The 25,883-nt window shown below is 42.3% G+C and overlaps 1 protein-coding gene and 1 non-coding gene across 2 annotated transcripts in view; both read left to right on the forward strand.

Moving 5' to 3' along the window:
• Positions 1-345: 345 nt before the first annotated feature.
• Positions 346-418, forward strand: trnak-uuu (transfer RNA lysine (anticodon UUU)). Its single transcript has one exon. It is a non-coding gene; the product is annotated as a tRNA-Lys (tRNA).
• A 9,984-nt stretch (positions 419-10,402) lies between these two features.
• LOC133018264 (netrin-G1-like) overlaps positions 10,403-25,883 on the forward strand; it is a 53,878-nt gene continuing 38,397 nt past the window's right edge. Inside the window, exon 1 of the mRNA XM_061084585.1 lies at positions 10,403-10,648. Coding sequence (XP_060940568.1) covers positions 10,403-10,648 — 246 coding nt within the window. The remainder of the gene's footprint in view (positions 10,649-25,883) is intronic.

Raw genomic sequence — 25,883 nt, forward strand, 5'->3', positions numbered from 1 at the left:
GAACCTGCTCCGTGCACGCTCACATGCACATCCCTGATTCACAGGACCAAAAGAACGAGAGGTGTTTTTCATGCATGTCTTCTGATGTTTGCCAAATGCCATAACAGGTATCCCTGAATCAAGTTGATAAGTCTGTAAGTACAGAGTTGTCTTGAGAATTGGTCTCAACTTGGGCTATGGTCCTGTTCGACCACAAGTACCCAGAAGTATTTGTTTTTCTTTGCCGTAGATTCCCTTCGACTGCCTTACTGTATGAAGTGGTAGGCTGTTGCTGCTGGTGTATGTGTATGTAATTGGGATTTGGACCTGTTGAGAATTTCTCATCCAAAAGATAAACCTCTCGAAGCTTGGATAGCTCAGACGGTAGAGCATCAGACTTTTAATCTGAGGGTCCAGGGTTCAAGTCCCTGTTCAGGCGGTATATTGCTCTTATCCGACTTACATGGACAATACTATTAGGTAGGGAAGTAACAAAACAAGTCCTGTTCCACTATCAAGTCTTTGGCTTGGTGTTCAAACTTTAACAGCCTGAGATCTGTCTATGTTAATAAAATGATATAATAGAGGAAAGTAGTGACTTCGGTAAGTTTGATGTGTTTAATTTTACCAAAGAAGTAAATACGGATGTTTACACACTTACAGGTCTTAAATGAGCATTACTTTCCCCGACACACACACACACAAACACACACACACAGAGAAACACACACTCACCCACGGACACACTGCAGAGCTTGAACTAATTCCAGAGTGTGTTTCCTGACTCTCCCATCTCCTTCCTGATCACTTCCAGCTTCGAGCTGCTCTGCGGTGGCTTCGGCAAAACTCTCCAGAATAAAAGTGTGGTAATGACTCACTCAAATTCCACATCTGTGTCTCACAAGGTGAAGATACACTGTCGCATGCCACCACACAGTCGCCCAGATTGTTATTTAAAGGTGACGTCTCACTCCTATTATCAGCCGACGTCTGATGACACAATCAGCTCACACTCAACAATGGGATGTTTGTTGTGCAGTGTGAGTTTTGCTTTCATTAAAGCCAGGAGCACTCTGGGGATCTTTATGTAAATCACCAATAAAAGCAACTTTTCGGTTCACTTTGACAGTTAATTGGGAAGTTATCTAATATTTATATCCCCTCTAATTGCATGCCATAATTACAACCTTGGCCTTAAGAAAGACTTTGGAATAAATTGAATTAATTTGGCAGCCGTAAGTTGCGCCTGCATGCTGATTCTCTCTGCTCCACCTCTGGAGAAAGACCCGATTAACTAATAAAACATAAACCAGACAGAAAGGCGTCGTGAGGAGCCCACAGCTGGATGGGACAGAACCAAGCGTGAGGAAGATCTCAATCCACATGAGGGTTGATGGTTGAGAAGTGGCTCGGCCAACTCATTCTTTCTCCCCATCTTATCTCTGTATGTCTGACTGTTTCTTTATCCTCTATCTATATCCGTCTCTTTTTCCTCTTTCTCTCGACTGCTCACACACACACATGCACATGTACAAGGCTGCTGATCCCGTCCCCCTCTGTGGTCTTCCAACATGCAGCTAGGGTCACGGATGATTAAAGCAGTGGCGGGTGGACTCCACTTTGAAACTATCAATAGACCCCCGGGAGCCGAATCAAACAGAAAGCCCTCCATCTCTGTCAACCGGGGCTCACGGTGGCACCGAGGGAGAGGACATGCAGAGGGTGAGAGGGCAGGCTCCACCTCTGGATCCCCGTCGCACGCTGAAGCACTCTGCTGGAAAAGGAAGAAGAAAAAAAAAAGGCGAGGAGCGGCTATATGGAGGGATTCCTGACACTCTGATGTGATTTCAAGCGCGCTTTGTGGATTCATTCGGCTGACCCCACAGCCTTTGACCGGAGGGGGCTCGGTTGAGAGTGGGGAGAGCCGTCTCCTGCAGCCTGTTTTACTCCCACCACCATGAACCACTGTTACATCAATATTCAGTGAACTCTGGTCTAAAAGCTGTGGCTGCACCGGTGTTAATGCAATCAAAGAAAAACAGGAAAAGCAAAGATAGAAAGAAAGAAAAGGACAACTGAAAGGTCTCTTTTCACACATTGATTGGGTCAAAGGTGGATTTAGGATTGTTTAACTTATGTATTACATTCAAACTAATTGCTGGTCGGTCGGTTGGTTTAATCGGTTAGTCGGTTGGCGGATTTTGTAAAAACTAAAGAACAGATATCCACGAAACTTGAAGGAGAGATGAGACACGCAAAACGGCAAGATTCTGATTTCCTTCAACATTGCGAGATTGGGTATGCAGGCATGAATCTTGGTGAAAATAAAACAAATATTTAGGGGACTGGTATCCATGAGTGTGACATTTGGTGAGGATTCATGCAAACAATTGTCATTTCACTCACAGATCTGCTGCAGTGCTTCAAATGTCTATCTATCTATCTATCTATCTATCTATCTATCTATCTATCTATCTATCTATCTATCTATCTATCTATCTATCTATCTATCTATCTATCTATCTATCTATCTATCTATCTATCTATCTATCTATCTATCTATCTATCTATCTATCTATCTATCTATCTATCTATCTATCTATCTATCTATCTATCTATCTATCTATCTATCTATCTATCTATCTATCTATCTATCTATCTATCTATCTATCTATCTATCTATCTATCTATCTATCTATCTATCTATCTATCTATCTATCTATCTATCTATCTATCTATCTATCTATCTATCTATCTATCTATCTATCTATCTATCTATCTATCTATCTACCTACCTACCTACCTACCTACCTTTCTATCTATCTATCTATCTATCTATCTATCTATCTATCTATCTATCTATCTATCTATCTATCTATCTATCTATCTATCTATCTATCTATCTATCTATCTATCTATCTATCTATCTATCTATCTATCTATCTATCTATCTATCTATCTATCTATCTATCTATCTATCTATCTATCTATCTATCTATCTATCTATCTATCTATCTATCTATCTATCTATCTATCTATCTATCTATCTATCTATCTATCCACCTAGCTGCCTAGCTACCTACCTACCTACCTACCTACCTACCTACCTACCTACCTACCTACCTACCTACCTACCTACCTACCTACCTACCTACCTACCTACCTACCTACCTACCTACCTACCTACCCATCTATCCATATGTCTATCCATCCTGCTCAGAATCAGAATGAGCGAGCAGAGTGGTGGCTGTGAGTGTCAGGGAGGTAAGGCAGTATTTCCAGGAGGAATGATTTAATGGAAATGTCAAGAGCAGCAGTTGCTCCAAGCAAAGGCTGAACCCTCTGATACAATGTGAGACACTAACCTCGGTGGGGATGAGGGACTTGTTGTAATTCCGCTCCATTCTCTCCCCCCCCGACCAAAATCTGCCTTTATCAGAACAGAAACCGCATTGTCACTTTTTAATGGGATGACAGGTCTTTCATTGCATATTAATTTGCCCAGAAATCAATACCGGCTGCGGTGCTGTTTGGGGGAATTTGAATCACTTAGCTGCTTAGTTTACATTCTGCAAAAAGGAGGAAGGAGGAGACTGGAGATTAGATTTGTCTGTGCTGGGTATACGGTTTCCAGAAGTTAGTAAACGATGGCATGAGGCAAACGTAGAAGGTCAAATTGACCCTTTTAAAAACAAGCTGTTTCATTTCAATGTGTCTAGTGTTAGATTTTTAGATAAAATAGAAGAATGTTGGTTGTAAGGTGGGAAGGAAAGAAATGCACGGGTAAACATAAGAGAAGGAGGGAAAGAGGGGAAGGATGGACTATATTTCACTATAATAAACTACTTACATCACCATCAACTGCTTTAAAACATGTGTTTCAATTTGGAACATTTCATCGTGTTCTCTGAAAAACCCCAGAAGGTGCTGAAGTTTGGGAGCTGTCCGTGGTGCTGAAAACGAGAAGGTTTCAAAAGAAGGTAAAAAATCTGTTAAACGTGACAAAACCGGTCTGTTTCTGCAGAGCTGTTTGCTCTTTTTACATTTCTCCTTAAACGGTTTGCAAAACAGGGGAGAAAAGAGCAAAAGGGCTCCGGTGCTGGAAGTGGAGAGAAAACACTCCCTCCGCACGCCCATATAGAAATATGAATGAAGATGAAAAGCAGGGGCAGATTGTACAAGTCGGTTATGTTGAGGTTCTGGTGGCATCGACATGGGACACGATCTGCTCGATGACTGCGGTGACCTTCGGCTGGGCGCGGCTGCTCTTATCGTGCGATCCACACCAGTTGTCATTACGGCACAATTAAAATGCGCGTTGAAAGCGACGTGTCAGCTTGGCTGCTCGCCGGGCTGCGTGGCACCCTGTAGTGTGGAGGAGGGGGGGGGGACATCTGTGACTGCTCGCCCAGGGAGCCCGGTGCACGCACCTTCACTCCAGCTCTTCCTGCAGCTCTGCCGGCAAAATTCACCGAATAATTAAACCAAGAGGAGTTTTCATTTTTTTCTTTTTCCCCATTTTTTTCTTCCCTCAAGCGCACTTCTTTCAGTCTCTCACCTTCTCGGATGAAAGGTAAGATCTTGTTTTATTTGTTTTCCCGAAAGCTGTTGAAGCTCTGCTGTAGTGATAATAATCTGTGTCCTCGGGCAAACAACCAAATGATATTGTATTTTCAAACCCTGGTTCTTTCTTCTTCTGAGGATCTGTTCTTGCTGCATCCTGATTGTGTTCTAGTCTGTGGATTTCTGCCCTGAGCTCTCGCCTCTGTGAAGTTGATTTTGGATTCTTTTCACTCCTTATGCCTCCTTTATGGCGATAATAAAAAAAACTCACAGAGTTTACTTATAGTTCGGATTTGCATGTGCGATGGGAAACACTTGACATCAGTGCGTCTGGAGCTCGCATCTGTGAGAGACGTCTTCGGCTGCAGAGCAATTATCGAGCAACTTTAAATAGAATGTTGCACCTTCGCATCGCTGGAAAAAACGCCGAGTCGTCCCATGCAAGAGTTTGTAATTATTTCCCAAACTGAGAAAATGTGTTTTCAGGAATTTCAAGAAATGTCACTGCAGGATAAAAATGACTTTCTTAGCTTAATCTGCATTTTAAGGCACCACATCAGCTCCGGTGCTTCACTCGCCTCTCGGAATAAGTTACTCTAAATGTTTGGCTCATTAACTGGAATTCAGGAGGCGCGTAAAACGAAAGGCTGAAGCTGAGATTCACGAACCAGTCGGTGTTATCTTTAGGACCCGGCGGAGCGCTCACATGGAACTGGACACTGGCTCCGTTTAGGAAAAGATTTCTTATCTCCCTCTCTCTCCTCCTCTCTCTCTCTATTTCTCTCTTTCTCTCTCTTCCTCTCCCGTCTTCAACTCGAGCTGAGAAACGACCCAAAGAGTTTTCTGCCCGGATGTGTTTTCGCTGATGGACTTTAATGACCCTCAGACCTCCGTGAATCCAAAGTCTTTGTCGTGCGCCATTCCGATGATCGCTGCGCCAAAGGCAGCGCTGCGTAAAGTCGACTCCTCGGCGTGTGTGAGCGCGACAGAGTGAAAGTGTGAACGAGTGTCGTTTAGGAGAAGTAGAAGCTGTTCTAGCGAAAGACAAAAGTTGAAAAAGAAAAGTTGGGACGAAAGGGAGAACCTCGTGTTATCCGGACGAATGCGCGCTCCCTGCGCACACGTCGCCTTCACTCCAACGTGGTGGGAAACCAGAGAGAGAAGAGAAGTGAGAATCATTCCGCAGCCACGCTCCGTAGAGAACTTGTTGAATGAGTTCGTCCCAGGAGCAGATTCACGCGTGAGTATTGTTGCGTTTTGAGCTTTCGGGATTGTGCATTTCATATCGCTTATATGACGAAGACAGATGTGACTAAACGAGCGAGAGCAGGGTAATTAGAGCGGTCTGTTTCATGGGCGGGTCGTTAACAGTAATCAGGGCTGAAGTGAAAATTAATAAGGAATGAGCGGCTGATATGAAACAGAATAAAACACAGCACAGTTTATCCGCCTCGTCTCACCGGGTCCCCTCTTTCAGGAGTTTAATGAGGAGACTGTGTTTGGCGAGATGTGGGAGCTCGTAAATCTGGATTTGTCGTCGTGTGCAGTTAATGTGAAGCTGTCGTTGTGTTAAACGTGTCCTCATTAGCACGAGTCGTTTTTCACACGAAACAGTGTCACTTGAACCTGTTGCGCAGCGGATCAGTAAAGTCACATGTGTGTGCCTCGCCTCTGCGCAAAATGTGACCCAGAACAAAACAGACAAAGGTTAATTATCCAAACCACAGCACATGCTTGATCCCTTTGCATCGCAGTTCAAATCTGGGGTTTGACCAAATCAAATGTAGAATTCTCGGACTTTTGCTCTGGTTCTCCGTCCTGCGATTCTGACTGAATGTTTCATGTCCTGGATTTTAAATATTTGCAACATGCTCTACATGTTTTGCATTTTAGTCGTTCTGGAGTGGAACTTTGAATAATGCATGGCTGCAGATTTACGGGGCCAGTGGTGTAAGGCTGGCTGGACTCCGTACAGAGGGACCCTCACATTGTCACAACCACATCTTCTGTGGGGGGGAAAAAGCTCTTTGCAGGAAAGCACAGCTTGCCTTTGTGGTAAATAAGAAAGCAAAGTAATGGGGCTTCAGTTTCCCAGGTCACAGGTGCAGCCTTGAGACATTAATTGTATGTTTTATGTACTTACAGATCCAGAGCAGGACGGTTGCTATTCAGAGAGAGAGAGAGAGAGAGAGGGACAAAGAAATAGAGTGGGGAGGAGAAATAGCAGAGAGCTGGGAGGTTGAATGAGGGACCCAGAGAGAGGGAAGAATGAAGGAGAGCAACACAATCAGAGGAGAAATACGTGCCAGTATACAGACATGCTTGTGTTTGCCAGTTGATCCCACTGTGACTCATATGGAAGGGTTGGTCCTTGGCTCGGGGAAACGTTGGAAGCATTAACCAGTTTATTGTTGCACTCATCAAGCAGCCACAAAGCATCAGTCTGCTCACACTGGCAGCAGATCAGGAGTTATTGGTAGGAAGTCAGCAAAATCAATAAACACAACGAGGCGGCATTGCATTTGTGCAAATCCAAAATCCTTTCCTTTCGACGCAGGATGGCAAGACACGAAGAAAAAGCAATTGTGGCGGGATGAATAACAGCGAGAGCTTGAGTCTGTCACGTCAATATCTGTGGTTTGGTTTGGTTTTCTTTATACACAGTTATTGAAATTCATATTATAATCAGCATGGAGCAAAACAGCGAATCTGATGTTCTGTAGTTCAGCACCACGGACAGTTCTCCCTCCTCCACGTTGGGAGACGAACTGGAAACAAACTCGGAGACAGACGGCAAAGCCACACTTTAGCTGGATCACTGTAAAATGAATGGAATGCAGCCGCCATGCTTTATAGGAGTCTGGCTGGGAGTTTGTAACCAATACGAGCCACAGGGCACGGCTGCCTGCTGACTTTTAAAACACTCTGCCATGCATGAGCTGCCTAGGGGATGGAATGCAAGCGGACACAAGGGGGTGTTTCAGAGGCTTCAAAAACAAGTGAGGAGAAAGAGACTGAGAGAGAGCGAGAGAGGAAGGAAGAGACAGGCAGAGAGCGAGCGAGAGAGAGAGCGAGAGAGAGAGAGAGAGGTGGTCACCCTGAGTTCTAAACCCCCCCCCTCCCTCCCGCATATGGAGGGCTGCTCAAATATTGATGACTTTTAATATAGAATCTGACCTCATATTTTTCTCGGCGAAATTATGACATTCCTCAGTTTCTGCCTCGCATTCGGAGCTTGTGGTGGAGATGTGTGTGGGGGGGGGGAACCAGAGTGGGAGATATTGCTGTATATTGCATTTTTTAGCTTTGTGAAAAGAGCCTGATGTTATGAGATAGGAGGGACAGCGCGAAGGAAGATTCACAGTTCTTATAACACGAGCAGACACAGGATGCCGCTTCCAGTGATGTTTCCGAATCAACGCAGAGGGAGTGGCTTTCTTAAACTGGTGTCAGAACACTTATCCTGCGTGGGAATATTGTCTCATCGTGAGACATATATGTTTTCATCCTTTTTTTTCTCCATTATGGTCTTCTTAGTAGAGGTCTAACGCTGAATTAGATCAGTTCTCGGAGGTTTCGCTCCACCTGCCTCTCGTGTGTGTGGATTTCATTCCTCCAGGTGTCCGCGAATCAAAACCAATATTCCTGTGGTTAGCTCCATTAGCCGTGGCTTATTAGCTTTGAACGTCCCCTATTAAATAAAAATAAGATAGGGCGACCTCCACCACCCTGCTGCTGGTACCTAATTTGACTGCCTTTATAATGAAAGTCAAGCCCTGTATAATGAATAAGGGTGTGTGTGTGTGTGTCCCTCTCACCACACATTCCTGATCAGGGACTGACATATGTGTTATATATATTCATCACGCCTGAGCTCCAGCCGTCTTATTGAATTTGTAATTGCCCTCCTCTTAGAAATCTTGTCAACTGACACAAGCACATTTTAAGAGCCAAACTTTCTCGCTCTTAGGCTTTTTTCCCCGTCCCCTTTTCCCTCTAGAGGTTTGTCAAATGAAGCCTCCCATCCATACCTGCCAACAGGCCTATACCTTGGAAGGGTCTGCCGAGTCTGAACAGCAGCACAGATCATTTCTCCGGCTCAGCCGAACGTCTTTCTTTACAGTCGTAATGTATTCAGGCCCGGAGTCATTTTTTAAAAAGGGGCATTAGGTTGGAAGCAGAAAAAGCAGTAATTGCCTTAGATGTGGTCAAAACTGATTCAGTTCTCGGTCCAAGATAAGATCTCAAAAAAATTAGAGCACTAAATTCTAATGCCTGGATGTGCCAGCAGGGAGCAGAGGAACCTGCCTGTGTGTGAGGCTCAGGAGAGTTCATGTTTCCCACATTCTCATAAGACTTTTTATTAAGTTTCCTGCATTAATTAATTTGATTTGACAGAAACCTCAATCTTTTTGACACAAATCCAAACATAGCTCTTTTTCTCTGAACGTAAAAGTCTCTTCACATTCTTTCAACCCCAGGTCATGAGAATGTTTTTATAACAGCTGCAGCCTCAAGGGGAGAGAATGAAACAACTGGAATCTGGTCAGAGAAATGGAATGAGGAGCGCTTTACCCCTTCAACAAGGGCAGCCGACAGTGCCCCTGAGGAAGGCATTTAGCAAAAGAATAAAAGAAATGTTATGCTGTGAATGCGTATTTGCTGGAACTGTACATGTTTGTGAGAGTTATGCCCCTACACGGACAGGAGGTTAAACTTAGCCCATGCCTCTGAGCAGTGACTTCTCGGAACATAAACTTCTTTTCATTAGGAGCAAACCTCCGGCCGTCTGAGCTCATTGACAGTAACTGAACTCCTATTTACAGTGTCGTTACTGTGCGTGAGGCCGCCTCTTATAGCTGCTCCACTTTATTCTCCCCACTACCACACACGCTCTTTTACGTGAGACATTGAGATGCGCTGGGTCTCCACTGACTGCTGCCAGGCACCATTACCTGGGAGTTAGGCCATTTGACTGATGGGTTGTGATGGCTCGGAGAAACGTACAATCCCTCAAATAGACCATTTCTGTCTCCCAATTTTACCCTAATATTTCCCAAATGCCTCGGAAGGCATCCGAACAAACACGCTCGACTATAAAAGAGCAGGAGTCGGGGAAAAAAGCAATAACTTAAATGCAGTGACTTGACACATGGAAATGAGCCTTTTTGTATGAAAATCAAATGGAGATTAGGCTTCTCGGAACCGGCTTGATTTGAATTGTACACAGTGATTTGGGAACGGTTGTTATTGAGGGGAACCTGCGTCCTGTTTGTGTGAACATTATATACAGACAGGTGCTAGTAGGAGCTGAGATCCTCTATTTATACGCCTCAGTGCCCCTTAAACCGTGTTAATATTTCAGTCCGGTGTGTCTGATGTTTTTTTATGCTTCTGTGTGATCTGTGTTATTCACCCGGCCGTCTCTCTCCTCTGTTCTTCAGGATGCCGCTTGTGGCAAAGAAGCACAACTGACAGGAGATCAAGCGACGACATCTGACAGCTGCTGACTTATGAGGAGTGTCACTCCCCCCTTCTCATCTCCTCTGACCGTTGGTTGACCCTCTCATCAACACTTCTGAGGGAGCTCGCTCGGTGACACACCTCATCAGCCGGGCAGAAGTGGCAGCAATCAAAGACAAAGTAACCGAATGGGGGCTAATCGTCGCCTGGAGCTGCCGACACACAAGTAGCAACATGCTGCCACAGTTTCCAAATCCTCCACTGCACCGTTCAGAGCTGCGCTTAATTTAGAAAAAAACTCTCAGTCATTGTGTTGCTTCCGTGACGAAGCGGCAGCTGCAAAGTGCAAAAAACAGAAGAAGAATTCCCTCAGAGATCATCCAGAACGAGACCAGCGATGCTTTGGCACGTTTTGTTCACGCTGCAAGCCGTCTGCACCAGCGTGGCCCTTAGCATGCAACATTACCCGGCGGCCTGGGGACACTATGACGTGTGCAAGTCCCAGATCTACACGGAGGAGGGCCTGGCATGGGACTACATGGCCTGTCAGCCGGAAGCCACCGACATGACAAAGTACCTGCGAGTGGCCCTCGACCCCCAAAACATCACGTGTGGAGATCCGCCAGAAACGTACTGCGCTTTGGTGAGTCGTAACCTCGCCTGTCCCCTGATGGAGACAGATGAGGCTGTAGCAGGATCTCACGGCGCACTGGGTCAGGGATAGAGAGCAGCACATACAAGGCGATGTGCAGCCGCCGCAGAGATTAATGTACACGCCCGACCCGCTGTGTATTAGGATGCAAGTGCAGCAGACAGATGCACACATGTACTCACTGAAATGTATTATTATATATAAACATATATTGAATGTGTGGGTACATAGTCACTCAGACTATGGTTTATGGGAAGGTGTGTGTGGGTGTCATATTTCCAAAGCAACTGATATTTTCTCGTCAAATATTCCTTCTGTGGATGAGCAAAATTATTTAGATGCAAAGGAAATAACATTGACTTTTTCATTTCTGCAAAAACTTTCCCTTGAAAGATTTTTGTGTTCTTATTTTTTCGTCTCATCTAAATATAATTTCCGCATCTGTCTCTTCAGAGGCTCTCTAGAAAATCAGCAACAGTAAATTTGTATATGTTTATAGAAATATATCAACTTTGGGACAATATTGTTAAGCTAGATTTTCTTTATGCACAGTATTGAAATTCATATTATAATCAGCATGGAGCAAAATAACGAATCTGATGCTCTGTAGTTCAGCACCATGGACAGTTCCCCCCCGCCATGTCTGGAGACAAACTGGAGACAAACTCGGAGACTGACTTTTTCAGTTCTGCAAAAACTTTCCCTTGAAAGATTTTTCTGTTCTCCGCCAAACATTTGCATCCAATTTTGGAAATAAAACCTTATTTTTCTCCTCATCTAAATATATTTTCACATCTGTCTCTTTAGAGGGTCCCTAGAATAGCAGCTACAGTCAATTTGTATATGTTTATAGAAATATATCAACTTTGGGACAATATTGTTAAGCTAGATTTTCTCACCAAACCCAAACATGCAAAGTAGCCTACATGCAAATCCAGAAATGATGCACACACACACACACACACACACAGACACACACACACACACACACACACACACACACACACACACACACACACACACACACACACACACACACAGAGTCAGAGGGAGGATCACCATTAACGATAACAATTACACAGTTATTATGAGCCGCATGCTCAGTGCAGGTTGCAGCATCTTGTTCCATTGGCCCTTATCAACCATTACCAACAGTTCCACCCCGGGTTGCATTTGTTCAGAATCACACTCAACGGAAGCAGCGAGAACCTGTTGACTTTAAAGGGTTTTGTTCGAAGTCGTGCACGTGCCCGCTGAGAGCTCCTGCAAGTAAATATTTACCAATTAAAATGGGCATCTTTAAAAAGGAGAGTTTTCACTCTCGCGGCTCCAGATGGCATTGAGACATTTAGAGCCACCGTAGGATGAAAAAAGAGCCGCTCTCCAGTCGCGTGTGACGTTCTGTTGAGCTTCATATCAAAACAAAAACCTTTATCGGCCTGTAAGATTATCCTGAATACACAATATTAACATAATAGATGGAACATAAAGAGCCACCTAGAGACAAAGAGACATCAGAGTCGTTAGTAACTGTTGGTAGATAGAGATCTGACTTTATTGTCCAGGTTTCCCTGTTGATTTTATTGGAGGTTTAAAAAAGATAACAGTATATTTTAGATCTACACCTTATTTTGTCTTTAATACATATTTTACACTGAAAAGTTTAGTTTAGTCATCACACATACACATCGTTACCCGGCTCATATATTACTCTGTATGCTTGTAACTACTAATGTCTGGGGACAAGAGGATAATCAAATTACAATGCTGGCCTTTGCTCTAATTTTAAATTATTCAACAACGGTGATGATACATTACAGCACTGCTACCTTGATGTTGAAAGAGAGATGATGACAGTGCTGGAGCAGCGAATTATCACGTGATGAAATCCCCTCTGTTCCTCATGACATTGGAGTTTGATCCTGATTGTTCTGGCACTGGGACAAAGAAATAATAATAGCCGAGGCTACATCCCCAGTTAACTGTTGCTGCACCGTTTAGCATCTGAGTTTCCTGCAGTGTTTGTTTCGGACGGTCATGATTTGGCCGCTTCACCAATTTGGTGCCAAAAATACGTCAAAAGCTATTGGATTGATTTCCATCAAACTTGGTAAAGATGTTCTTATTCCCCCAGAGTCCTACTGACTTTGTTCCAGAGTTACTATAGCTGTATAACATTGATTGCTGTGAGATGGGCTGGCACAAGACGTCCATGTGTCTCAGATGATGAATCTTAACAGCATAATGAATTCCTTTCACTTATGATCAAGCATTTCCTTGACATTTGTAATTTTGGGTAAAGGAGTAGATTCAATAGATTGCTATTAAATTTAATGCAGATGTCAACGTTCCCCTTGGCCTGGACTTTAATGATCTGATGATGCTGTCTCTTTCCAACTGGAGCCATATTCACTTAATATCTCAATTACTGTTCAGCATAAATCTCTAGTTCGAGCATGTTAGCAAATTATAGCATGTTCAAATAAAAGTGAACCTCATAAACATCAGAATATTAACATTGCCATTGTAAACATGATAACATGTTGACTATGTGTGGGCTGACAGAGACATATTGTATCCTAGACTTGCAGAGCCTTATCAAATAATATGAAAATAAAATGTTAAATTTGAACACATCCAAAAATCCTTTGTCTTACTCCTTGAAAAATATATTTTTACAAGATTTCGCCTAGACTATTAATTGATCAAAGATGTTTAGTAAATCCCATAGCTCAATGGACAGTTTAATGTAATTTAAGTATAATCACAAATTAACAAAACACACAATTTGCATTTCTGACACTGGCCGAATCCCCGCAGGTTGAGAAGGTACAAAGAATAAGGACCTGTCGTAAATGAACATAACCGGTGTTTTTCAGCTCATGTGTAGAATGAAGCAGTTCTGTCCCCACGTCTCTAAACACGTTCCATCACACTGGAACCCGACGTCACACACGTCCCAACATCTGATTGATAGTTTCTCCATCACCTCTGACATGAGTTCGAGGTCGTTATCGCTCAGATGAGAACACGAGAACGCCGGCTCCTCCTGCACTCACTTAAACAGCTGTTGTGCCTTTGATCTGTTTACATTCTCGGCCTGCACGCCGGCAGACCGACACCGGTGACCTTCTCCACCGGTGCTTCCTGAGAGTTTGCCGGAGATGAGAGGAGCGTGCAAATGAGCTCCGTAGCCAATCACTGCGTTGCCTGCGGTCTGCGGCTCCGGTCCACTTTCCTCAGGAGTTGGTTTGCCTCATAGTGGTCGGTCAAAGAATCCTACATGGCTCAATCCCCCCCCCACTCCTCTTTCCTTTGCACTTATGATTCCCATCCCTGTCGCCCAAGGATGTTTTTTTGTCAAAACTAAGCTCTGCCAAATATAGTTACGACAGTCGGTGCTCATGAAAGGGGCATTAATCATTCAACAGTGGATATTTTACATCTGAAGGCTTGAGGTTGTTTCATCTTCGTATGAACTGGTAAAGATATTTTGCTGTGGGTTCAGATTCTAGGTGTGTTTTCTCTCCTTCTGTTCGAGGACGAGTGATAAAGAAGGTCCAGGAGAAACGGTGTCTAGGGCAGGTGTTCTGGCTCAGGAAGTTAGCCCTGGTTTTATTTTTAGCTGCAGACCTTGAGGGGTTCTTCAAACCGTGTTTGGTGTTAAGGCTGTTCACATGTGGTGCACTGTTCCGCTGTGGCTCAAGACCATTTAATCAGCAGATTACTACTCTAACATGCAGAGTAAAAATTATTTTATTCTATATCAAACAACATAATTTAAATTACCTTACAATTAGAAAGTGACATGGTTGTTATTAGCTTGTTATTACTTAATTTGTATAAAACAAAAAAAGTGATGCTTCCTGTTTTAATGAATGGCAAAAAGACATTTAATATTCAGCTCTAACGCAAATTACCTTATTAGATAATAGCAAAGACAGTGCAGCACCCTGCAGCACGTGGGTCCTAATGAACGAAAGCTGTTAATACAGAAGATTTCCTGCTTAAAAAACATCTGCGGCGAAAACCTCTCATAATCGTCCCTGATATGGTTAACAGGCACAAGAGTGTTTTTAATTACACCACTTCTCTAACCCTCTAAAGTCCAAATCGGGTTGGCTCTGGTTAATTTAATGGCAATTCACAAAAGTGGAAGGCCATTAAAGCGCTTTCATTGAGAAAAGAGGTTTAATTTTCATGCACTTAAACCAAATCATTTTGCGGCTGCCAAGTAATGGCCATGGACGTGTTTACTCCACAAAATATGAATAAGTGTTTTGGCAGAAGGCTGCAACGCTCTTACATTTGTGAATATGCTGCATAAATAAATAATATTTTGTCGGAACAGACCACCCTGTCAAATATTCCGGCTGCCGTGATGAAGTGGTGTTTGAATCACGACCCCGACTAATGAGCAACTTTTCACCCAGTGGTTTGAAAAGCGGAAAAACCTTGGAAGACAAATTCCAGAGACGCTCTGATGTTGCTCTGGATCCGGATCCAGATGAGAGAAGGTGAGCTTTGAGTCAGGGAGTCAACAGACCACACCCTCCACGGCACCTGCAGCCATTCATCTGCGTTATGTCGGTCATTGTATCAACATCTGTGAGACTGCGTTTATTCCAGCTCCTCCGAGTCTTACCGGGTAGAGGCTTGTAATGCCACTGAACTTTACTCAGTTCTCACAGAACGGATGAAAGCAGTAGTGGCTGCCAGTTCACCACACGGCCCCCCCTCTGAGGCTTAGAGGGGGAAGACAAGACGAGAGCTCCCACTAAGCTGCTCCGAGACTGCCATGTTATTGACAGTCAATGCGGCAGACTTATCTGTGCCGGCAATGACGGAAGCCATTGTGAACTTTCAATCTGTGCCTTACATGCCCACAAGAACTGATGTAATGGACTTTAGAAAGAGAAGTAGATAATCGACTTCAGAGAAAGGGAAGTAACCTTTGCTGCAGTGGCTGTGAGGTCACGGACATAAAAAGCGAGTCGACAGAATGGCAATTGAGACGACTCTGTGTCCCAGAAGATGTGCTGGAGAGCTGTACCTGCTCGGCTTCTTAAATGTTCAAGGAAACATAATAACTACCTGAATTAAATTCACTGGCACATTTGCTTTCCAATCTGGAAGTTTGTGCCCCGAGGTTACAGTTTAGTGCTGAAACAGTGTTGCCACAGTTACTTTGAAAAAGTAACTTAAAAATGACAACCGGTTTTGCCAACACTCACTTTATTAGAAGTGCATTTTTAACAGTAATGTACACAACAACAACGTATAATGTATCTCCTGACATTTTATGTTGAACTTAAAAACTATTTCCTGAAAAAATACTTGTTTTTCTAAAATAAAATAAAGACAGTCTTTCTTGACCTGACATATTTAACTGTTAACACTGTAATGGAAAAACGTACTAATTATGATCTACATTGTTTATAAATGTAACTATTAAATTATTTTCAACATGTTTTACGATCATTGTACCTGTTGTTCACAGCATTTGAGAAGCAAGGAGTGGTTTTACAAAAAGCTGTTCTGTGAGGCAGCCTGGCATTGACAGTAGTAGGGATCTTGTTTATTATGCCACGAAACGACATGACTTCACTCCTAGAGACGCAAGAAGAAAATCAAATATATTGTAACGGACTGGGTTTATGTTTATGTTTGGATTTGACGTATGTTCAGTAAAACACTGTGTTGAAGGAGTGTTCCGATATCCTGAGGGTCAGTGAAGGGGTCGGGGTGGGACATGTGACTGTTTGGACCAATAGGATGGGGTTGTTGGGAATGTCAGGCCCTCATTGGCTGGTTGTGTTGGGGATGGGGGGGCAATGAGGAAGTGAAGGGTTGTTGATGTGTGGGAGTGACGGAGTGCGAGTGACTGTGCGAGTGACGAAAGATGATCATAAAAGTAACAAATAGTAGACAAAATAGTAACGCACAGTGACTTGGAGGAGTAACTTTAATCTGATTACTGGTTTGGAAATAGTAACGCGTTAGATTACTCGTTACTGAAAAAAAATGGGTCAGATTAGAGTAACGCGTTACTAAGTAGCACGTTACCGGCATCACTGGTGCTGAAACAGCTGAAAACGCATTTAATTGATTTTATTGTGATTCAAGTTGGTTTTGCGTTCTCAAATGTTCAACTGTTCACGTCATTGTACCCAAAAGCAGTTTCAGATCAGAAAGGACTGTGTTGTTATAGAGAGGGGACAAGGAATATTTTGTGGTTTGACTAAAGTTTTAAGCTTCTACCAAAGGAAATATCTTTGTTTCAAACGATGTGACCTCTTAGGAAATAGGCAAAAGCGGCTTTGTTGTTAACGCCAGTCGTCAAACTAACCAACACGCCAATTCTCTCTTCATACAGTACAGCCATTGTTTGAATTTAATTCTTAGTGTCGTATGGTGTTCTCGCTTGAAATAGTGGCTACACTGCCCCCTACGATTTCTGGTGGTACTGCCGCGTTTTGTCTGTTTCGGCCATATCGTAACGTTGAGTATAAATTTGCCTTTACATGACTTGTTGATATTTGGTTCACTCTCACGACTTTAACAGATCCTTTTTGTCAGTTGCAGAAGGAAAAGGTTTTATCTTAAAATCTCAAAACTCAATGAAGCAACACAATGAAACACGATTAGCTAAATGCTAAAAGTTCTCTCTATCTGCTGAATGTGCAAATAGGCAACTAATCGCTAATGTGTTTGCCTGCTGTGTGATAATTTGTCAAAGCTGCTATTACAGCTAGTTTCACTTCCCTCAAATGGCCAAGAAATCTAATAACGCAGGTTTACGCTGCTTAATTAATTTTAGCAGAATGGGAAGTGACAATACTTAGACAGTAAGAAGTTTACAGAAAAATGTGAGTTGTTATATTGATAAATATGCAAATTCTTGGTGACCTTAAATGTTGTAGAACTGTTGCATTGGAAGATGATATCAGGGTTGAGTGATTTGACCTGATGAGACTGAAAATGAGGATTGATCTGCTCTTTGTGTTGTACTCCTGGTGTAATACACTCTGTGGTTTACTTTGTAGAAAGCAGTTAATTGAGGTCTCTGACATCCAGTTGTCGTATTTTGCAGCTGTAGCTCCGACAATCTTTCAAAACCACAGCCTGAAAAAACACTTCATTTGGGATTGTGAGTAGAAAGTATAGGTTTCTGTTTTTTTACACTAACCAGTCCATACATTTTCCAAAACCACAATATTAAGACTCAACATAAAATGCCTACTATATGTATTATATAGTGCTAGTCTAGGTAAGAGGAATTGATTCCGTACACATCCCTTCTCTGTGCCAGTTTGAGTATCAGCATCATGGACACAGTGTCAGTTTGTAGTGGCTCAGACATCCAGGCAGTTCAGAGGTCAAACTGAAACTGCCATTGCCCCTCTTTGATCTCTGTGCCCTTCTGTCTTGGGAGGGGGGGGAGGATCCACTCATCCATATATTTGTTTGGAGACAGGGAACAGTTGGAGCGTTTAGCTTCCTGTCACCCCGGTGCCCTTGACTCTGTTCTGAACTGGCCCTGCCCAGCACATCATCACCGCACCACTGCGTGCTAAGACACCGGGATGACATGCAACATGTCCCCTGACTCCAAGACGGGTGGGGTGGGGGCGGGAGTCATCATTTATTCTTTCACTCGCCTGCCACCTCTTTTTGCTTCCTGGCTTTTTAATTTTCTCCGTCCTTTTGTTTTCCGTCAGCTGATGATGCATAATCTCTGTGGCTTGTTTGAACACAGGAGGGGGGGGCTCCATACGAGGTAAGCACTTGACTGATAGAGATGCGTATGTCTGCATTATTGCCCGGGATCTGTGACAGGTTAATTCTTAGAGAGTTGTAAATACAAAGACATGAATTATGCATGGGGAGGTATAAAGAGAAAGTGATGGGCTTTGTGGTGCGACTAGACAGAGTCTTTCTGGACAGCTTAACATTTGAATGCGTGTTTGCTGTCTGAAATGGAGCGCTTCACTATTTGCATAAGTGCCTTATTTTTTGGGGAATTTCTCCCCACAGAAGGTATAATACTTAAAAATCCAGTTTGGGATATTTTCCCGTAGGTAAACGCAGGACTTGTGCTTTCTCAGCAGAAATCATAATAATAATTTTCCCTTTTTGTTACCCATAATCTTAACATTACAAGAATGTCAAGATGTCTTGTACTAATGCAAATGATGTTGGAAATCCACATATATTCCCTTAACCATTTTAGTTCCCTATTACCAACATTGAAAATAAAATTGCTTTATAAACAGTTCTAATTCAGTCTACAATCTGCTTTGCATGACGAACTGTCAAACCTGGATATTACGCTGCATGTTTGCTCTACATGTTCGATATGAAGGGAAAGGGAACACTTAACACAGCCGGGGTTAAGGCAGATTTAATTCACACAACGCAGGGAGTAGATTTGACAGAACTATTAGAAGAGGTGGCGCGATCATTAGCACCTGTTCACACGACGTCACAACCCACACTGCTTTTATTTCACGGCTTGTGTAAATCCTTCCAGTCATAAATCACGTATGGTTTGGTTCTCAGGACATCTGGGCTACGCAGGGTTTTCCATTCAGTATTTTTTTTTTCTTTTTTTTTATATTCTTTTTATTGGTTTTAAACCGTTTTATAGTACAAACATTAGAAAAACAAAACAGACAACAAAACAAACAAAACAAAAAAAAAGTCCCACCCCAAACTAACAATGAGCACTGCAATATATATCCTTACACACAAATATATATATATAAATATATATATATATGTATATATATATATATATATCATACACATATACATCCATGTATACACAAACATACATACATACACAATCAGCAAGATGACAGATGACAGGCATGGGAATAGCGTGTATAAAATAAAAAGAATGAAACAAAATAAAATAAAAAGGCAGTCAGGCCTCCCCTTCCAGAAAAAGATTATGAGTTATGGTTTCTGTAAGAAGGAATGCACCGGTTCCCAGATCCTCCAAAACTTGACTGATTTGTGATTGAGGTCATGATTCAACTTCTCAGTAGGAAAAAGAGCAGAAATCTGTGATATCCACATGTCTACTGTAGGGACCTGAGGAGTTGAACACCTCAGCAAAATATATTTTTTAGCCAAAAATAAAATAATTATCAACAAAGAAATGGTGTCCGAATTGGTGTCCGCATTCAGTATTTTTATGAAGTATTTAAGATTAGGCTTTTAATCATGATTGTTCCCACCACTTTGTTCCAGACAAAAAAAAAAATCTCAACATCTTATGATTCATTATCCAATAAATCTAAAAACCAGTTCAGCCGATTTCTCAATGACAACAACACCTGCTCTGGGTCGACTATTTATGTTCCTGCCTTGTTTGTTTCTTCATTTCGACTCAGATGAAGACACAGTTGTTTTGAAATTGTATTTTTTCAACATCAAAAGCAACAAATTAATCACTGTGCTCTGGTGAATTTGTGTTTTTGGTGCCTTTGTAAGTTTGCTTACAACATTTTGACAACCTTTGAATGGATCGCAGTTAAAATAAGTGCATTTATTCGATGTTTTGCTTTTAGACCAAGGTTTTTCTGCCTTGGCAAAGAAGGAGTTATTGAAGTTGAAAAAAGTAACAAATACACAATGAACATATTTTCCCTGAAGCATCAAATTCAATGGAGCTAACTGAAGGTTTTTGTTAACCAGTTGTCCTTGTTTATGTCGTTTTGCAGATCATAGGAGAGTAGTTTGATTAATTTACCAACCAAATGTGATTACTTTTCACCAAGTTGAGGAAAAACCTTATATTCTATAAAAAGGTTTGTGATAGAATATATAATAAACATATAGATTGAATCTACACACTAGATGTAAGTAGGACATGTGTATTTTTAGACAAAAAGTTGAACTAGGCCTGCTCCAAGTTTACGTGTGAAAAAGGCAAAGGGACTCGACCACATCTCTGCTTCTCATCTCTTTTTCAAATCCGTCTACTCACTTTACATAAGATACTAAATCTTATTTTTGTTCCCTTTAGGTTTGAATTTCAAAGCACGGTGACAGAGATAATTCTCATTAGCATTTCCTGGATCGTGCTCGAGGACCCGAAATGCTAGAAATAAGATGGTATTTTGGAAAGACTCCAGGGAAATCCTCTTACCTCATTTAGCTTCCCCCTCTCTTCGTTGACGAGCCACTTTTAACTAATTTGCTGCAGATTTACGCACAAACCCATTTTTTGCCACTTCACTGGCGGAGGCGTGATACGAGCGTTTCCTGGGTGAGTCACAGTGTTTGTCTTACACCTCACTACACAGGGAACTATTTACGTCGTTGTGCGTGGTTCCTGTCAATACCATCGAGACAGTAGTTAGAGACAGAAGAGAAAGTGTCACCGCTTTACTACTTACATGGTGACGACATTACGGTGTCACGTATCTTTCCTGGTTATACTTTGATGAATCCCCCCTCAGTGCCTCCTGTTGCTGTATCTGTCTCGGCTTCAATAAATAAATTAGAGGGTATCTGTTCACACTGTAATTTAAAAAAATAAAAGGAATTCCTTCCCCCTAAATTGAATTATTTTCGCTCTCACTACCTTCAGTGCTTCAACGCCCATTCAGCCTCCTTTTATGCTTGACAACCTGAATGGGATTCTTGTAAAAGATACGGTAATTGAATTACTCAGAAGCTGTTTCTCTGTTGCTGCCCATTGAATTTGGCTCACCCGTCTGCCAAAGAGTTTTATTTGTTCTTTCTTCTCGAGCAGGGGAGTACATGTGGGTGTGAAGGACTTCCCCTCCCTCAAGACACTGTGTAATTCTGGTGAGACTGAGGAGTGTCAAGCAATCGAGCAGTAGCCTCACGGGAGACGACAGATTTGACCTTAAGAGTCTGTCGGTGGGAACGTTTCAAAAGCAGCCACATTTTCATATGTTTAACATAACACAGCAGATAATCTCCTCGTGAATGTCATGCAATTAGATCAGTGTGGATTTCTATGTTTTGACATCGAGTTGGCCAAGAGATATGATTCATTCATTGTGGTTCGTCGGAGCATATCAGCAATTATGATCCTAAATGTTGTCATTAAATATGATAAATTGCTTTCTTCCCCAGAGTCATTTGAGAAAATTGCTATAATTATTGTGTTTTTAAGTTAAATACAGAGCTACACTGAAAACACTGTTACCTTATTTTAATATGATGACTGGTAGCAGTTACCTATCAACTCAATTACAGGCTACATGATTGTTTTAACTTAACAAAAAAAGAACATTTAGATTTCTGAGTTTAGAGTTTACATTTGAAGCTATTAGCTACTTCTGGAGCCAGAACCTTAAGGCAGGTAGCTTAGCTTAAGACTAAAATCAGAGGGGAATAGCTAGCCTGGCTCTATCCACTAGCATCACAAAGGGTTAACCCACTAACCCACTACAATAAGATATATTGTGTTTATTTAATCATTCAACAAAACAAAACTAACAAGAAATTGCTTATTACTTATCTCTCGACCAGGCCGCTGGTTTTCCAGAGTGTGGACTTTACTTTATCTCTCAAAAGCTACCTAGCTATTTTTCTACAATTGATTCAAGGTGTTTTTATGTAAGCACATTCACTTTGCAATGTGTTATCTGGAAATTCAGAACCAGTACAGAACCACATCAAAAGGACTTGAAATAGAGAAATGGTGGCGAGATGACAGGCGACTGGTTGTGACCCACCTCCCCTTAGGAAACCCAGCCATCATGTTGTCAGGCCACATCGATCTCTGAGAAAGAGTGAAAGACCTGCGCTGTAGAGAGGAAGGGATGAGAGTACAGAGTGGACAGAAAGCCATGTGTCCAGAAGAGGATGGTACGATTTTATCAGGCTCAGTGAAAGCGTGACATTTCAGTAATGCTTTATTCCTCACTTTGGCATTTCAAATTAATAAAAGCCTCCAATAACTATGCAGAATGGAAAAAGATGGAGGAGGAGGAGTTGACGCGCTATGAGCCAACACACTGATGAACAGTGCAGCAATTTCACTCCGGCTCCGTCTCATTCTTTCAGTCACTGTCTCAATTTCATCCCACTTTCTATCAATTTCTCTGCGATGACCCCTGCATCTCATTGTGAGAGGCTGAGCTCTGTGCCTGTGTCCCTGGAACACTGCGAATCCCTCAGCGGCAGATTTTAATTTCTTTTTAAGGCTGATTATATAAAACCAGCAAAAGTCTAAATCAATAACGCAATGATTTTGGCATAGTTTAATTGCTGTATTGTCGGGTTGGAGACATTCTGGAGTCACACAGATGGATTCAGCTTTCATTCTCATTCCGTTTGAAATTGTTCCAAACTATGTGGATCAATGGGAGTGAAACGGAGTTGATAAGTTAGAAATTGGGTTAGTGCACACAATCCAACTTCATGCAACAATTTGTGAGAGCTGTTGTTGCAAATGACAAACAACAGTCCAAGTAAAGATGAATCAAATGGTTCACAACTACATTTATCACATTTCAGGCCAAAATCCCTTCATTTCATTGGAATCACCACGGTTGCCCATGGAGATGACATAATATCGAACTTAGTTTTGGTTTGAAGAAAAAAAAACTGTCAGAAATGATGGTTTTCAAGCAAAAATTACAGTAGATAGCAAAACCCAAACCACAAAATGTAATTTTCACATGTCTGTGTGTACGAATTCAATAAAAATGTTTAGAAGTGTTGACAAGGCTTATAGTTCAATTTCGGAAAAGAGCTTTGCTATTTGTATCACTCCTCTTGGAATCTTAATGCTAAGCTAATTGCCTCCTGGCTTTAGCTCCGTGATTAATGCACAGACATGATGTTTCCTTCAATGTGATTTTAGAAAAGCATATTTTATAAAAAATGTTGAAATGTTGCTTTTAGTTTTGAGGAAGAAGAGAAAAAAGAGACAGAGTCCCAAATGGAGGTTATCATATCAGCTTTACATTCACTTCACATTTAAACATATGTTTGAAGGATAAATAACCTGTGAACTTCATTTATACTTTGTATTACTCATAATCATGGCTGGTTTAGCATCCCCTAATATATGTAAGTATATTTATTGTTGATTTAACATGGAAAGTACCTCACATTCATAATGCATATGACATAAACACACAACACGATGAACCGAATCACTTTGTAAGTAGCCTTCGCACAGTTTATAATCGGCTGACAGGTGAAACCACCTCATGTGTGTCTCTAAATTAATTTGACCAGTGGGAATCAGACCTCTAACCCAAGAACTGTTTGTGTCTTGCTCTGCAGCATCTGCACAGAGTACAGGATCAAAACAGTTGGCTGTAACTTCATCTGATGTGGTTGTTGTACACACAGATATCTGCCTGTGTACGCATTCTGTGTAACGTATCTCGAGAAGAGCTATATCAATTTTTGCCACACAGGCAGCCGGTGCTTTATCCAGCGGCTGCTTTGGAATACAGAGTGTGAGGAGAGAGAGGTGAGAATTAAACATCCTCTCATTATAGCAATGTTAAAGCGTTTTATTGAATCCTGACATCAGAGGGAATCTAATCCCTGACACAGCCAAGTGCTTTCTCCCTCTCTCTCTCTCACACACACACACAGACAGATAATATACAGGCATAAACAAATGAGGATAACCACAATCAAAAAACAAATACACATGCAGAAAATCACATCTGTACACACACAAATTCCCACAACAAATGAAAACTGCACCTCTACCCTCACCAGCGTGCCCAGTGATCACAAGGCAGTATTAAACTCCCCCCCCCCAGTGGGATTCTGCCACATGGGACAGATAATGAGGCCAGGTGTTAATTAATGTGGAGTGCGTTTCCCCTCCTGTGTGCCGACGCCCCGTGAATCCCAAGCAAGGCCGCGGCCCTGGAATCGCCGCGCGGTTGATTTGCCAAGCGGCGCACTTCAAAAGGCCAGACTGCCTGCGAGTCCTCAAAGGGACTGCGTTGGCCAGGGCGGCGTTCCAAAGGGCGGAGTGCTTGGCGTGTGGCAAATCGAAAAACACGAGCGCCGGGAGAAGTTTGTGTTTTTGTTTTGATCAGACATCTGGGTCGATAGCGAGCTGCAGCCGTCACCCTTGCACCCGGCTGGCGTGCTGTTCCCCTCGACCACCTGATGCAACCGTCTCTCATTGCGTTTGCCGAGTTCAGACTCGTTCAAAGGAACTCGCTCATGTCCGTGGAAGTTTTATCTCTTTAACTACAAAATTAAGAATTCCGTTTATTAATTTCTAAGCAGCGACTGTTTGTGTCCACTTCTGTGCGATTTGCAACTCTGGAGCGCTGAAGAAGAAGAGCTGCAGCCAGATAACCTGTTAAGCAGCACCGTGTCGTGGGCAGGCTGTTTTACAGATAAGCCTCAAACATTGTTATCTACAGAACTGCCTCGTATGGCTAGGTACTGATACAACATATTAGAAAGCTAAGATTCTTCCGATTCGACTGATCTAAACCATTTCAAGATCCGATCACCACAGCCGGTACAATTAACGTCTCAAAAAAACCACGCAATCACAAAGTCGACGTCACTCACCTAAGAAGCATCATATTAATCCACAGATCGCTAACATTCCAACGTAAACAGTCTTGGTACATTGCCAAAGGTCCAGATGATCCAATCCAGTAACATAATCAATCCAAAACACACTATTACATCAAAGAATAGCCACAGTCAGCTGTTGCGTAATCTCAGCGCACAGGCAGTTTTCTGTGGTATTGTTATCAAATTTGAACCACGGCTAGTCAAGGCTTCATGCTAGGGTCCCAGTGTGTTTTCCAGCTCATAAGTCCAAGCTAGAGTCATCTGCAGGCATCTGTTTAACATATATTCAGGCGGAAATAAAAACCTTCTACTTCACTGTGTTCCAACTGCTGTTACTCAATGTCAGTAGACTGATTCTGACTGTTGGGGGGGGGGGAGTTCCGAATGTTACCTTTCAAAAGAGACCAAGATCATGCATGTACTCCAAATGGTTACAGCTTTCAATTTACTTTCGGTACTCCTCAGACAGGCATTTTAGGCGATTCTCACCCGCTGCTTAACAGGCTACAATGGAATAAATGTAATTTATTTTTATTAAAGTCATCTTAACACCCCCTAGAAATTATCTTTGGACCCCCAGGTGAGCAATCTCTGGATTACATTACTCAAGCACATTTGAGTAAATGTACAGAAATGAATATAAACCTGTGCTAACCTAGAATGA

This window comes from Limanda limanda, chromosome 13, assembly GCF_963576545.1.
Source record: "Limanda limanda chromosome 13, fLimLim1.1, whole genome shotgun sequence".
NCBI classification, from domain to species: domain Eukaryota; kingdom Metazoa; phylum Chordata; class Actinopteri; order Pleuronectiformes; family Pleuronectidae; genus Limanda; species Limanda limanda.